Raw genomic sequence first — 13,089 nt, 5'->3', positions numbered from 1 at the left:
CGTGTTCTGGTCAGAGAACCCCAAACAGTCGACACCATAGCTCACCTCCCAACCGTATAGCCAAACAGCTCACTCCCGAGCTTTTGGGTTAGAGGACATCATATGACCCGCTATCCAAAAGCAAAGAATCTTCTGCATCCCAGACTATGTATGATCCCACCCAAGGGCCGCGTTGGCATTGTTGATAGCTACAAAGAACTCATGAACAGCGTCTTCGACATTTTAATAGCTCCCATGTGCACCTATTCCATGCCAATAATATCGATTTTTTGCTATACTTAGTTTCCTAGCAAATAATAGCTGTCCCTCTAACCTTCATTAAACCTAACCCCCTTGGGTTCATGTGCACCCTAGGCACTAGATCTCCATCCATAGGACTTCCATGTCCCACTTACCTTAGTTGACCACCACTAACTATGATTAGTACAGGGATGTAACATCTCAATGGCCTCAAGAGTGGTACAGGCGGCTACTGCCATTTGATGAGCACCGACGTAGGCTTTGTTTGGAGTCTGCTCTTGGAGACGATGGAGGCAAGGCTACAGCACATGCTCCTCTCGTGCTCTTGACAGGTCTCTAGTCAATGTTAAGCTATGGACTCAAGAAGAAGATGATCTCCTTGAGTGCATCATCCAACATTGTGGTGGGTGCTCCAAGCCGGAAAGAGAGTCTTCCATATGTCTATGCAAGTGCACACCTCTAGGTGCTTGATAAGGGAGTCCGGGTTCGGAGACAGAAAGTGAGGGGGCTATGTGCAAGAGGGGGAGGGAAACGGGATTTACACAGCCTATAAGGGGGCTCCCGGTTGATAGTAGGGCGAAAGCCAAGGTGGGGGATGCTGGGGCTCACACCAAGGAAAATGAAGTCTGCCTGGTGAAGGTTTTGTAAGCTATCTAAATTGTGAGGTTATGTAAGCTATCTAAAGTCCCTTAAGCATGAGTGTAACTTTGTGTCCCAGTATGCCCACTTCTCATCTACCATCTTCTTCAGCCTTCGCATATGGCTTTCATATCTAATTACTACATATAATGACCATAACTAAAGTTCTAAAGATAATTTATATCCCTTTGATGTCGACGATTCCTTTCTTTTGGGTTACACTTAGCTTGTCCACTGAGATTTCAAGTCAACAAAATAGTTGTGTGTATTGACTCTATGTTGAGGGGTTGTGTTTTTTAAAAATTGCCTTGGTACACAGTGCCATTATGTACCCCTCATTGTGACAAATGATGTTATATTGATTATTTCAGGGCTTAGTGTAACTGTGTAATTGCATTCGTAGGAGAAATAATCTGGATCAGACCTATATTGAACCATCTCATGCCATCAAATGTTTAACTTTTGTAGCTTCATGCTTTATTCAAGGAAGCTTCTAGCATAAACCTAGATAATTGTAAATGTGTGTGAAATGCCTTTCTTGCCTGATTTATGGTGTTCTCAAAATCTAAACCATGTGTGGAGGCTCATTGATGATTGGAATGGAAGTGACATGATTGGCCGTTGGAACTGCTTCTTGCTTTCTCATTCCCTCTTTTTGATGCTTGCATTTGAAGTCTCTTGTCTTTTTATCATAGTAAAGGGATCAAGAAACAAGGCTATAATGTTGTGCAGTGGGTTGAGATTGAAAGTGAAAGGTAACTTCTTTCTGTTTAAAATGTGCATTCTATGTAGGTTTTGGAGACAGGAGAGACCCTTGGGGAAGTAACTGAGACTGTTGATTACTACACAGAGGGAGCAACAATCGTGGCAGGCAACCTGTTTAGCAGGTCTTCACTACTCTTCTTGAGTTTATGGAATTGCTTTGGTTTCTTGTAAATAAGCTGCTCTTTGTATTCATAAAATATTATCCTCTGTAAAAATCTAAATGGTAATGATATAAGTGTATACAATTGATTGGGTGTACGTGTAATGACCCCTTGGTATTGGGTGTACGTGTAATGACCCCTTGGTATTGGGTTGCGGACACAACAAATTGTTTAGAAAGCAGGAACTTTTAAAGCTAGTTGAAAAAAGATTTGCATACACATTTATAATGCTTGCAAATTTTTTGGATGACAGTGTATACAATGGCTTGATAAGATTAGTGGTATGTGATGAGTGGTGTTCATGGAAGACTTTCTGCACAATAGCTTGCAAAGAGGCTTCAAGTATCATATTGTGAAGCTCTTTATGGCAAGATGCCAAGTTGATTGTGAAGCTTTTTGCCCCAATCTTGAAGATTCTTCGCTTGGCTGATAGGGAGGGAGCAACAATGGGGTTGCATGGTAGAGAAGATACAAAATATGGATGGTGTAGGCTTGGGGAAATAAAGGATTTGTGTTGAATGCTGGGACATGTTGTGCTCTCCCTTGCATGTTGCAGGTTTTGTATTGCATCATATTTGGAGAGGAAGGAGTAAGAGTTAGATTGAGAAGTTCATAATGGATGGATGAGCAAGGAGTCCTAACAGATGAGTTGAATGTGTACAGATTAGAGGTTCCTTCTCTCGTGCACTTGCAAAAGATGAGAAAAGAATGCATGAGGCAATCATATGGTGGGAGGCATTCGGTGCAAGTACTCCCAAATTGCAGCAACTTGCAATTCGTGTGCTTTCTCAAGGAAGTACAGCTTCTCCATGTGAGAGAGATTGGAGCACTTTCTCTGCACTTTCTCTCTCATACGTACAAAAAGAGGAATAAGTTGAAGACATCAAACACTGAGAAGCTGGTTTATATACACACAAATCTTCGACTAATATCTAAAATCAAGGCTAGAGGATACTGGAAGATAGAGGTGACTTTGGAGACGATCAATAAATAGAAAGATGATGAAAGATTGATTGCCTTGTAAGAAATTCAAGAGCTTGAGGAGGATGAGAGACTGGGAGGCAAAAATGCAAAAGTGAGAGTTGCCACTACAAAGCAAGGTGATGACGAGACAGATGATGATGAGGATGCTTCGTCTCCCTCTCATGTGGAGGAATAAAATGATGAGAAAGCAGAATGATAACAAAGGAATGCATCTTTAGTCATTGGATTTGCTTCTTGAGGCTTGAGCATTTCAATATTTGAAGCTTGAAGTTTGTGGTGTGAATTTTGTCTTTTGGTTTATGATGTGCAATTATCTATGTGAACATTGAAGTTTAATGAATTTTCCTCTCGTGTTTCAAGTATTTACTTTCAAAGTTTCAAGTTTTTAATCTTTAAAGTTTAGAGCCAACCTCCAGGGGCAAGTGCCCAGGCTTCTACTTTCAAGTTTCAAGTTTTCAGCCTTCAATTATCTACAGAATACTATCAAGTGTCAATTTTGAAATTGTCCAAGATTTTAATGTGAATGGTTAAGTGTTATTAAGTCCCAGCTCCCACAGGCATATATGGCCCCAAATTTAAGGCCACGTATGAAAGTCCACCAGGGTCGAATCATACCTTTTCATACCTATCATTCTGCCTGAAGAATGGCAATATGAAACGTATGATATGAACTATGATTTGGGCCAAAATTTTATGCAAAATTTGGGGCTTTTTTGTTTGGAGCATGTATTAGGGTTACAAGCAGAGATTTGAAACATACGTACACACATTGAGTGTTTTCCTAGACACTACAGAGAATCTAGTGCAAGAATACTCTTGCTTGAGGTTGCATTTTTGGAGGCATAAAGTATGCATAGGAACATTGGGTTGCTTGGCAGTGCATGTAAGTGCTTCTTGGTTTGCCTGCAGGTAATGAATTGTGGATTCTGATACGAGGGCTCAAAATGCTACAGATGTATTTGGTGTGCTATCGCAAGAGGATAAGCTAGATGGATTAAAATACTCCTTGTGGAGTTTCATGATTCGGAATCTGTTGGTAGCCAAAGGGCTTGCCCACTTCGTACCAATGGCCTTTTTACCATGAGGCAAATCTGTTAAATACAAAGTGTCATTTTTGAAGATTGAGTCGTACATCTTGCATGGCTTGTATCCATTTCTTGTGCTTCCTTATAAGCTTAAGTGTAAAGCTGAGGGTAGCACTGATCGCTACAAGGCAAGGCTTGTTGCAAAGGGTTATGTTCAAGAGAAGGATATATATTATGATGAGACCTTTGCCTCCACATCTCGTATGATTACTATCAAGTGTATTATTCCATTGGCAGCGCATCATGATGAGATGTGCATCAATTGGATATCAAGATTGCCTTCTTGAATGGTGATTTTCATGGGCATTGTGTGTGGTGATGACACGCCCACTTACCTTGTAGCCAACAACACCTCAGAGGGGAGCTGCCCAAAGAGCTCCAAGATCTGAGGTAAGAGCAGGGATGCACATGCCATGTCGTTGATAGCTCTTTGTGTCAAAAGGTCTATCATTCCGCACATTCGGTGCTACAAGACAGCAAAGCTTGCATGGGACACTTTGGAAGCAATGTATGAGATACACAACGAGGTAATGGTTGCCTACTTGAAGAGGCAATTGGATACTCTTTCTATGGATGAGGGTGACTCCATGACAAATCACCTCGCCAAAGTGTGAGATTTTCATGAACAATTGCCTTTGCAACAGCATCATATGGTTGACAATATCCCGCCTCTTGAGTCTCCAACAAGACATGTATGTGGGGTGTATATTGGGGAAGCTGCACCACAAACCATTTCCCAAGGATAGAGCTGAAAATAAATTACAGCTCATACATAGTGATGTATGTGGTCGATGCTTACACCATCCATGGGGTGGCATCTTTACTTTGTCACATTCATTGATGACTACTCAAGGTTTGCTTGGGTATATCCTTTGAAGGCGAAAGCAGACATGTTTACATGCTTTCAACACTTCGTGGCAATGGCTGAAAGTATGCTTGGATGTAAAGTACAAACACTCCGCTCAGATAGAGGGGGAGAATACATGTCTAATGCATTCAAGAATTATTTGCTTAAGAAGGGCATCAAACATGAGTGCGCTATGCCTTATACACCACAACAGAATGGCGTAGCTGAGAGAAAGGACATGTCTCTTATGGAGATAGCAAGATGTATGGTGAAAGGACATAAGTTGCCTCACTTTTTGGATGGAAGCCATCATGTGTGCAACCCTTGTGTTGAACAGGTGCCCAACACAAGCTTTGAAGACCATATCAAATAAGAGGGAAACTTGGTATAGGGTCCAGGTGTGCTAGGAGTATTCACTTGAGGAGAGGTGTTGAAATATACAAGTGAATAGGGTGTGTGCAGGAACAAGCCCTTAGCAAGAGGCTGTAAAAGAGAATCTGTAAATGTGAGAGAACCTGTGAAAAGGTGAGAGATCTACTGGGAGAGAATAAAGGGTAGCATGAGGAGATTTAGGAGGTGTGGAGATATTTTGGGAGACGTGGAGAGAATCAAGCAAAAGAGGTGGAGTGAATCAAGGAGAAATCAGTGGGATTTGATGCTTGGATGTAAACTCTATAAATTGAGGCATTGGCCTAATGAGAATTTGCTGGTTTTTGATTATCCATGTCTGCATTAAGCTATCAGTTAATTTCTCACTAATCACGTCTTAATTATCGTCGTCTAATCTCTTTGTTAATGATGTTGATTCTAGCATTTGATCCACCATAGCTCATCACATTGTTGTAATTTTAACAGTGGAGAGAATCAAGCAAAAGAGGTAGAGTGAATCATGGAGAAATCAGTGGGATTGGATGCTTGGATGTAAACTCTATAAATTGAGGCATTGGCTTAATGAGAATTTGCTGGTTTTTGATTATCCATGCCTACATTAAGCTATCAATTAATTTCTTACTAATCACGTCTTAATTATCGTCTAATCTCTTTGTTAATGATGTTGATTCTAGCATTTGATCCACCATAGCTCATGACATTGCTGTAATTTTAACAGTTCAGCCAGCCTCTATTCAGGGTATGCCTCAAGTTAAACAAGATGCAAGACATATATAACTGATAGCTAATGCCTAGAGTGCTGCTACACAATAGTGAGGAGAAGAGGGAGAGATGATAATGAACAAGAGAATCAGCACAAGATAATGGGGATTTGTGGGAGTACAAGATATAGTGGAAAGCCTAAATTCATTATACAAGTAGGTTTTTTTATAGGAGAGACCTCATTACATATTCTAAGCATATGCTTGATTTGATGCCACCACATGTGCTAACTAAGATTCCACCAAATATTCTAGTATGATGCCACCACATGCCAAATATGATGCCACCACATATGCCTTTTAAGAGGCTGCTCCTACACAAGAGACTTACACATACTAGCAGTTGTTCACACACATTGGAACCGCTTTATTTAAGGCTTACATTCAGTGCTAGTTTACTCAACCACCTAGCACTTGTTTATTTCCACATTAATCACTATTAATATTTAACATTCTTCCCCATAGTGATAATGTGGCTAGAAAGCCCAGTTATCTTGATCACTATTAATATTTAACATTCTTGATCACTATTAATATCTTGATCACTATTTAATATTAATCACTATTAATATTTAACATTCTTCCCCATAGTGATAATGTGGCTAGAAAGCCCAGTTATCTTGAACTAGGTTTACTTTATCTTCTAGCTGCTACTTCTTGTTGTCGGAGGTAGAAGAAGCAAAATTTGTGGAGTCTTCATTAGCCTTCAGCTTTGCAAGCCTCTTCCAACACTCTTCGTTGTAGTGTCCTGGCTTGTGGCAATAGTGACACTTTCCTTTCTTCTTGGTGTCACCCTGTGACGAGTCCACTTTGCCTTTGTCCCTGGATAAATAGGCTCCGTCTCCTTTGCTTGCATCACCTCCGGATCTATTCTTCCTTGTCTGCTCCTCTTGGAGAAGTAATTCAACCAACTCCTTGAAGGATATAGGATTGTCTCCTCCTCTCATAGAGAGATTCAGAGAAGTATGGAAACTCTGATAGGACTTAAGGTAAGGACTTAAGAACGGTGGTGATTAATTTCCTATTATCAACTACCTTATCTATATTCAGCAGGTGTTCTTTAAGGTGTGTTACCTTGGTAAGATGATCTGAAATGGAATCATCTTCGTTCATGGTCCAAGTCATCCAGCTCCCGCATCAGGTACATGACTCATGCTTCATTACGGGACTGGAACATGGTCTCGAGGACCACCTAGACAGCCCTTACAAAGCTGCAGGATCGAATGTGAGGTACAATCAAGCGCTTGGCTGAGAGAGTCATGGCCATTGCTTGAGCATCACAGGCATCCCACCGTCTTTGGTCTTCAGAGGCGGTGCTCTAATGCCTGACACAACTTGTGCCACGGTTTGAGTCGCCCTTGATGTTGAGGCGCCAGGAGTTGGTGCAACAAGACGAGGCTCTTGCCCCATGACAATCTCACATAGCCTCTTGGCAATTAAGAGATTCTTGAGCATGAAACTCCATAACGAGTACTTGGGACCATCAAGTCGATCTTCGTTGTCATGAAGGCACCGAATCCAGAAAGCTCATTGGAAGTGGCTCTTTGCGACATCGTCACATAAGTACGAGATTTTCCAAAGTTGGAGAGAGAACTAGGAACAGGAAGCCCCACCCCTTGATGTGAGGTCTTGGGAAAATACGAGAAACAAAGAGTTACGGGAGTGTGCACACAAGGCACTAGGATATGACGAGATTGAAGGTGCGATTGCTAAAGTATACCAAAAACAGGATGTATACTTGAATGAGTAAACACAAGACTCCAAGAGTAGTGCACAAGAACAAGAGTGCCTATGGATGCTTCCACCTTAGAAAACCTCCCCTAATGAACAAGAATCCTCAAATATATAGCACAAAGGCTTTGTATTTGACAAAAAAGAAGGTATGAAAAGAAAGCCCCAAACCTCTATGAGAAAGATGTTACTGATTGCTATCTTCCCTCTTTTCCTCAACCAGAGTAGGCGGAGCTTGTGTGGGCGGATAGCGAGCTAAGACCCTTGCAGGTCTAAGCAGCACCAATTGAGCAACCGGCTGAGGAAGTGGGAGTGGGCGGTGGCGGCAGGCCTGAGTGCAGCATGACCTGAGTCGGCGAAACTGGGTGCGAACGTAGGCAAGGGTTGGGCGGGAGGTGTGCGCAGCTAGGTGGAGACATGCGCAGGTGGACTGGCGGCGACATAGACAGAAATGCCACTTGAACCTCCGGCCGCGAGTAGCACCACCCAGATTCTGGCGGCGACTGGCTCTAGATCTGGGCGCAAAGCTCCACAGGCTATACAACACTGGCTCTGATACCAATTGATAGCTAATTCCTAGAGTGTTGCCACACAATAGTGAGGAGAAGAGGGAGAGATGATAATGAACAAGAGAATCAACACAAGATTATGGAGATTTGTGGGAGTACAAGATATAGTGGAAAGCATAAATTCATTATACAAGTCCTTTTTTTATAGGACATACCTCATTACATATTCTAAGCATATGCTTGATTGATGCCACCACATATGCTAAATAAGATTCCACCAAATATTTTAAGTATGATGCCACCATATATGCCAAATATGAGGCCACCACATATACCTTTTAAGAGGTTGCTCCTACACAAGAGACTTGTACATACTAGCAGTTGTTTGCACACATTGGAACCGCTTTATTTAAGGCTTACATTCAGTGCTAGTTTAATCAACCACCTAGCACTTGTTTATTCCGACATTAATTACGATTAATATTTAATAGGAACAGCCAGCAATTAGCCCCAATCTATGTAAGAGGTTGAAGATGATGTTAGGGGAGCGCAAACAGCCATATAGGGAGCTAAATGTGTGCCTAGATGGTTGTTGAAGACCTTGCAAGATAGCAAAATTTCAGCTCCACTAATAGGAAGAAGAAGGGCTAGTTCGAGCCATGCATTGAATGTATAGCATGGGGAGTTGCATTTGCCATGGGGGTGTCTTTGATTTAGAAGAGCCTTCTTCTTATGAGGAAGCACAAGAGAAGGAGCACTGGGTGCAAGCCATGCCGGATGAGATTTCTTCTATCATGAAGCATAATACATGGGATCTTGTGGACTTGCTAGAGGGCAAGAATGTCATTGGAACAAAGTGAGTGTATAAAGTCAATAGAAAGTTTGATGGTACCATTGACAAGTACAAGGCAAGACTTGTGGCTAAAGGCTATTCTTAGAAAAAGAAATAGACTATGAGGAGAATTTTACTCCCACTTCCAGGATGACTACGATCTCTTCAGTGATTACATTGGTTGCACAAAGGATGGAAAGTGTATCATCTGGACATCAAGATTGTGGGGATTTGCAAGAGGAAGCATATGTAAACATTGGCTTACCCGGCAACAATATTCAGCTTGTGAGGGTGGACCCTGGACAGTAGTTGTGACTCGTGACCAATCGGCCAATTTTACACAGGCGACAACAGCAGGGGCAACGGCAGTTGAACGGGAGTCAGGACAGATGCGCAAACAACAGCCACGAAACGTGTGCCACAAACTGAAAGTCAACGCAAGCGATAATGTTTTTTTTTTGGGAAAACCAATGAGATAAAAAACGTGTTTCGTTAAATGAAACGTTTGAATCTGTTTCATATCAGTTGAAACGCGTTTTGTTACTACACTGGATAAGATACATGCTCATTTGACCAGCTAGGGTTATGTGAAGAAAATTGGTGCCAATATTCTCATAGTCATCTTTTATGTAGATGACATGCTCAGAACAAGGACTTGTGAAGACGAAATTTCAGATTTTAAGGCTGATTCGAGTGCTGAATTTGATATGTTAGCTTTGGGGCCTTTACATTACTATCTTGGCATTCAGTTTATGGACAGAGATGATGGCATTGTTATGCAGCAAACTAAGTACATAAAGAGTTTGTTGAAAAGGTTACACATGGAACAGTGCATGCGGCTTTCTACTCCAGTAGAACTAGGTTTATGGCTTAGCATGCACAACATTGGTGAATCTTTTGAAGCCGACATTTACAGCCAAGTAGTGGGATGCCTCATTTACCTGTGTAACACGAGGCCTAACTTAGCTTTTGGGATGTCTTTGTTGAGCAAATTCATGCACAGCCTAGGCAGAAAGCTATGAAACACATTTTCTGTTATCTATAGGGTACCCTGGATCTTGGTTTGTTCCATTCCGTGGCCACGGGCAGGGGGTGGAAGCTTTATGCATAGAGTGATTGATATTGGGCTAGTGATTACGATACTAGGCAATCGACCAGTGGGAATTCTTGTTAGTTCGTGCATATCTTGGTTGAGTAAAAAGCAGCCCGTTGTTGCCACATCTATCTACGAGGTTGAGTTCAGGGCAGCCTTCATTACTACGGTAGATTGTGTATGGTTGAGGAGATTATTAGCTGATGTTCATGAGTGTCATTAGACACCCACTACTATTCTCACTGATTTTTATCTTTTTACTTATGAGTTTGATTTTATGGAACGCCTTATTTCTGCTAATACTAGTCCAGTCTTTCTTCACAAACTTTGTAATGTGAGACGTTTTGTAGATGACCTCTTTGTTCCCGACATTCCTTCCTTTCAAGAGTTTTTGTATATCAGTCTCGAAATTCCTTAGGTGGAGGGATCTATGCCAAGGAATTTTGCGAACTTAACCGCACCTCGAATAGCGAGAGTTGTGCTTTTTTAGACCTTAAGATCTCTCAATCATCTTCGGGCTTCATAGTAGATATTTATGACAAACGCTTACAACCTGAATATGCTAACTTAAAGATCATTTTGATGCCACATTGTTCTTCCAATATTTTTGATTCAGCTAAGTATGGTGTTATTTGCTCTCAACTTTTTAGATTCTTTCGTCTTTGCTCTACTAAATTTGCCTTTATCTCTCAATCATGCCATCTTATTTTACTGCTTATCGAAAAAGGTTATAGTTTCAATAAGATTTTGAAAAAGGTTCGTTCTTTCATGAATCGTAGTAAGTTTATCTTTGGTATTTCAGCTTTTGGAATGTTTAAAATGATAAGGAGTAAGTTTTATAGAAGTCGGGAGCTGAAAAGCCCACTTAATTCATAATTCAATGCTCTTTTTTGTAAAAGTGGCTTGTTCTAGCTTAGAGTAGGGTTTGTTGTTTTAACTTAGAGTAGGCCTTGTTTAGTCTTTTCTTTCTCGCTCTAGCTTAATATAGACTTAGCTTGGTTCTTTCCTATTTTTTGTGTTTCTTTGTTGTTATACCTAAGAGCAGGCTTTGAGGGCTAGTCTCTATCATGGTTGAGTATGCCCATCACCTCCGGAGAGTGATAGAAACTCAGTTCGTTGGTTTTATAAAGCTTGTTCTTTTGGACTAACCTTATACAAACCTGCACCTACTCTTGGGCACTGATGACGGGAGTAGGGATGTCATAGCTTATTGTCCACACTATGCATGATAGAGTTGATGAACCTACACTTCATGTTCGGACAGACATTGAAGTTAATGGTTGCACTTTTGAGTCGAAGTCTTTTTTAAAGTTTAGCTTAATGTTTGGTTTTGGCTTTTAAGTGCTTTAGATCTAGAGTTTACAGTTCTTTGTTTTGCTATTTTATGTTGTTGTTTAGTATCTCAACTCAAAAGGTTTAAGTTCTTATTAAGAAGAAGTGTGTATGCTTTTGTGTGTCTGTGTTTTGTTTTATTTTTTTGTTTTTTGTCTTTTTGTTTTTTTGTTTTTTGTTTTTTGTTTTTTTTGTTAATGTCTTAACTAAAAGTCTTCGTTTGATGTTATCTTTTGATTTCCTCTCCTTAGTAGCTAGGTTTGTTAGTTTATTTATTTTTGATCTTCAAATGCTTTGGTTTTGTCTTTGTCCTTCTTTACTATTATTTCTTTCTCAAATCTCTCAATTCGTAAGTTCAGATTCTTCTGACCTTGTGAAGGTATATACTATTCTCACTGATAGCTAGAGTGCTATGGCCAGAGTGATTGAGACTGGGCTAGTGATTACGATACTAGGCAATTGATTAGTGGGAATTCTTGGTAATTCATGCATATCTTGGTTGAGTAAAAGCAACCCATTGTTGCCACATCTACCTACGAGGCTGAGTTCAAGGTAGCCTTCACTGCTATGGTAGATTGTGTATGACTAAGGGGATTATTGGCTGATGTTCATGAGTGTCATTAGACACCCACTACTATTCACACTGATAGCCAGAGTGCTATGGCTGTGGCACAAAATCCCGTATTTCATGCACGTACCAAGCACATTGAGATCCATTATCATTATATCAGAGATAGATTACATGCAAGGGAGATCAGTTTATATTATTGCCCTACACAAGATAATGTTGCAGATCTATTTACAAAGGCTTTGCCTAGAGAGAAGATTGAAGCGTTTCGAAAAGCTTTAGGCTTGCTCTCATATACAGAGTGATTTGCTACCTTGGACAGGTTCATACTTACACTACAAGCGGGATTTGACGGCAAATGCACACTTATGGTGGTGCTACGTGTGAACAGGACCTAACCAAGGGTACTTTTTTCCATGTGGTTTTTTCCCTTGGATATCCAATGTGAAAGGACACTCTATCTATTCCTTTGTATTTTCATATTATTATTATGGATGGATATATAGCTCTACCACCTGCATTGATTCTCACTCTCAACATCTGTGTATTGTGTCTATCTCCATCTCCGTGCTGCTGTCAGATGAAACCCTAACTCTCTCTCTCTCTCTCTCTCTCTCTCTCTCTCTCTCTCTTTTATTCAGTACTTTTTCATTTTGTTGGGATGACAGAGGATACCCCATACAGGTACTCCGATTTGTCTCATAGGCCGAGTTCGGTCTTTTGGAAGACGTTAATAAAATCTTTCTTTCTTTCTTTCTTTCTCTCTCTCTCTCTCTGGCTGGAAGGAGGGCTGACGGCGGGGGGGTATTGGAAGAATAGCGGGCAGGAGGCGGCAAGAAAACGCTCAGGGGGGGCAGCACGCAGGAGAAGGGGAGGGGGGGGGAGAGGGCGAAGGCGGGGGGAAGTGAAGGGAGGAGGGAGGCGGGGGCATTGTGAAGCAAGGCAGGGGGAGAGGTGGCACAGTTTCCAGGGGGGGTGTGTGAGGGAGCATACATGTAAATAGGAAATTCAAAACTGCATTCTTTTAAGAAGCTGCAAAGAGTTGAGCCAATAAATTATTGAAACATATTGTCAACTTAACCAGCAAAAGGTAGATCCTTGTTATTTCTTTCCGTCTAAGACAAGACCTGTTTCAATGGCTACTCCAATTTA

At 41.1% G+C, this 13,089-nt stretch overlaps 1 protein-coding gene across 7 annotated transcripts in view; it reads left to right on the top strand.

The window, feature by feature from the left end:
* The window catches only part of CPSF160 (cleavage and polyadenylation specificity factor 160), a 135,690-nt gene that overhangs the window by 118,361 nt on the left and 4,240 nt on the right, over positions 1 to 13,089 (top strand). For all 7 annotated transcript variants that reach the window (XM_086795164.1, XM_086795163.1, XM_086795162.1 and 4 more), the window contains exon 15: positions 1,672 to 1,766. In XM_086795164.1, coding sequence (XP_086651290.1) covers positions 1,672 to 1,766 — 95 coding nt within the window. The remainder of the gene's footprint in view (positions 1 to 1,671; positions 1,767 to 13,089) is intronic.

Source organism: Cibotium barometz, chromosome 62, assembly GCF_041138505.1.
Source record: "Cibotium barometz isolate CiBa-2024 chromosome 62, ASM4113850v1, whole genome shotgun sequence".
Classification (NCBI taxonomy): domain Eukaryota; kingdom Viridiplantae; phylum Streptophyta; class Polypodiopsida; order Cyatheales; family Cibotiaceae; genus Cibotium; species Cibotium barometz.
Note: the sequence above shows the minus strand (reverse complement) of the source record. Positions and strands in the feature narration are given on the sequence as shown.